We start from the raw sequence: 2,500 nt of genomic DNA, 5'->3' as shown, positions 1-2,500 counted from the left end.
CAGTACAGCTCCCAGTGTGCTGTGTGCTCATTGGGAAAATATATATATAAAAAACTTAATAGCAATACAAATCTGATAAAATCTTTTATAATAAATGAGACTCTTTAGTGGTGAGAACCTTATAAGTATGGGTGTGCATTAACATTTTACTCTACACAAAAAAATAAATGGATAAAGTGAGCGAAGAGCTTACCTCCGCTTTTCCCCACGCCTTTTGCCAGCGACATGGTGAGGCTCCTGGTACTGCACCTGAGGTCTATCTGGTGGTGGCAGTGACGACGGCAGAGCAGGGGCATCAGGCATTGGTTGGCCTGACAGAACATTCCGATGAGTCTTCACTCTTGGCCTGACCGTTGCCCTGAAGTTGGCCATCTTCTCCTCCCTCCTGAAAAAGTTGCTGATGGACTTGACGTTTATGTTGGGCAGCGGGATGGCGAGGCTGCCCACGACCGGGTCGTCCCTCACTCTGTCGGCAATCCTCTTGTACTGGCCTTTGATGGATGAGGTCAGCTTGCTGGGAGACAAGTGGAATTTGCTGCAGGTGGGATGGTGCTGCAGCATCTTAATCAGGAGGTACAGAAGACGGCTCTCCTCGGTCACCTGCGCTGCTTGGGGGTACCTCATCCAGCCAAACTTGGTCTTCTGGGCTGCGCTGGTCTCTGGCGTGTCGGCTCCGAGGCAACGACCAAAGAGGGTGTAGCCCCACCTGGACTCGTACTTCTTGACGAAGTTGGCGCCGGACCGGTCGTGGTCGTGGAGAGCAGCAGCAGTTTACCTGAATCATGGCTCTCCATTCTTTCTGGTAATGTAAACACAGGTAATAGGGATCAGTGATGACTGTTCATTTAACTTTCCAACAAGTGACTGTAACAAAACTTTTAAACATGGCTCATTTGCAGTTAGTAGTCATCATATAAATAAGGTCAAAGCAAGAGAGCCATGTTATTTATTTAAACTGGATGACAGTATTTACACACACATCCCGTGAGATGTAATAAAAGCCTATCACTGCACATATTAGTTTGATAGTGGTGTACTCATTAACACAGCTTAAAAATCAGGTGTTGTGTTTACACATCCAAAGCATATTTAGACCTCGAATTTCGACTCCACACTGTAGTAACAACATCTACAAAGTCTAAACATGCTAGCCAGATGATCAGATGAGGGCTTAAATACATTTTAGAGACCCTGCAGCCCTCGTAAAAGTAGTAAGCAAAAACAGCCCATTCATTCATCACTTTGTTGTTAGCATGCAAATCGCGGTTGACATGTTTACACTTCTAAAGCATATTTACACATCGAATTGCAACTCCACATTGTTGTAACACCATCTCCATAGTCTTAAGAAGTGGGCTAGAGTGTTCGATCACGTTTTTAATGTATTTACAGAGATCGTCAGGTCATTACACTGGCGATTGGTACTTCATTCATTTTCAATGCATTCCTGCCAATCGCAGTTGGCATGTTTACACTTCTAAAGCATACTTACACGTCGAATTTCAACTCCAAACTGTTGTAACACCATATCCATGGTCTTAAGAAGTGAGCTAGAGTGTCCGATCACGATTTAAAAGTATTTCCAGAGATCGTCAGATCATTACACTGGCGATTGGTAGAAGCTAGCTCAATCATTCATTTCAATGCATTTAGCTAGCATGCTAATCACGGTCGATATTCTAACAAATCTAAAGCATATTTCAGCTTTACATTTCGAATCCACACAGTAGTAATACATTCTTCAAGGTCCCAACATGTAAAATCAATAGTCTGATCGGATTTTCAACGCATATGAGAGAGATCGAACCTAGCTATTTTAATGTAAACAAGCGGTGCTAGCCTAGTTAGCTACTAGCCAATTGGTGTCTGAAAATGAGTGTCAGTACGGCGCTAACTAGATTATCATGTCAAACCTCAGGCAAATTCAGGCAAATTATCCAAAAATACATAGAGTTTCAGTCATTACTTATCAAATAATTACACCAAACTTACCTGAGAATAAAAATATTAGTCTGTCAAATCTGTCAAACGGCCGACTGCATTAACAAAAGATGGCCGCCAGAATTTTTCTAACACAGCTCAGTCTCGAATGACGATTCCACAACAGAGGTCTCTGATTGGCTGATCGCTGCTCAGCTCTCCTCAACAGGGCTCAATGATTGGCTTGTCGTTCCTCAACTTTGCACAACAGGGCTCAACCATTGGTCCGTTGAGCAGGCTTTAGGGACTTGGGAGAGAATTCGCCTGGGAATACCAGGTGCTGTAAGCGTTTTGCTTGCTTGTGCAGGCAGAGCGGTTGAGGTTGATGAACGTGTCCGAGTGGATGAGCAATCGCTTACGGCCATACCACGCTGAGCACGCCCGCTCTCGTCTGATCTCGGAAGCTAAGCAGCGTCGGGCCTGGTTAGTACTTGGATGGGAGACCGCCTGGGAATACCAGGTGCTGTAAGCGTTTTGCTTGCTTGTGCAGGCAGAGCGGTTGAGATTGATGAACGTGTCC

At 44.7% G+C, this 2,500-nt stretch overlaps 1 protein-coding gene and 1 non-coding gene across 2 annotated transcripts in view; one reads left to right on the top strand and one right to left on the bottom strand.

The window, feature by feature from the left end:
- The window catches only part of LOC121685021, a 3,175-nt gene extending 953 nt beyond the window's left edge, over positions 1-2,222 (bottom strand). Inside the window, exons 1-2 of the mRNA XM_042065262.1 lie at positions 1,993-2,222; positions 194-799 (exon numbers count right to left, since the gene is read on the bottom strand). Coding sequence (XP_041921196.1) covers positions 194-624 — 431 coding nt within the window. The 5' untranslated portion in view covers positions 625-799; positions 1,993-2,222. The remainder of the gene's footprint in view (positions 1-193; positions 800-1,992) is intronic.
- Positions 2,223-2,333: 111 nt separating this feature from the next.
- On the top strand, positions 2,334-2,452 carry LOC121686924. Its single transcript, XR_006024410.1, has one exon. It is a non-coding gene; the product is annotated as a 5S ribosomal RNA (ribosomal RNA).
- Positions 2,453-2,500: the final 48 nt, after the last annotated feature.

The sequence above is a fragment of the Alosa sapidissima genome, chromosome 16 (assembly GCF_018492685.1).
Source record: "Alosa sapidissima isolate fAloSap1 chromosome 16, fAloSap1.pri, whole genome shotgun sequence".
Lineage (NCBI taxonomy): Eukaryota > Metazoa > Chordata > Actinopteri > Clupeiformes > Clupeidae > Alosa > Alosa sapidissima.
Note: the sequence above shows the minus strand (reverse complement) of the source record. Positions and strands in the feature narration are given on the sequence as shown.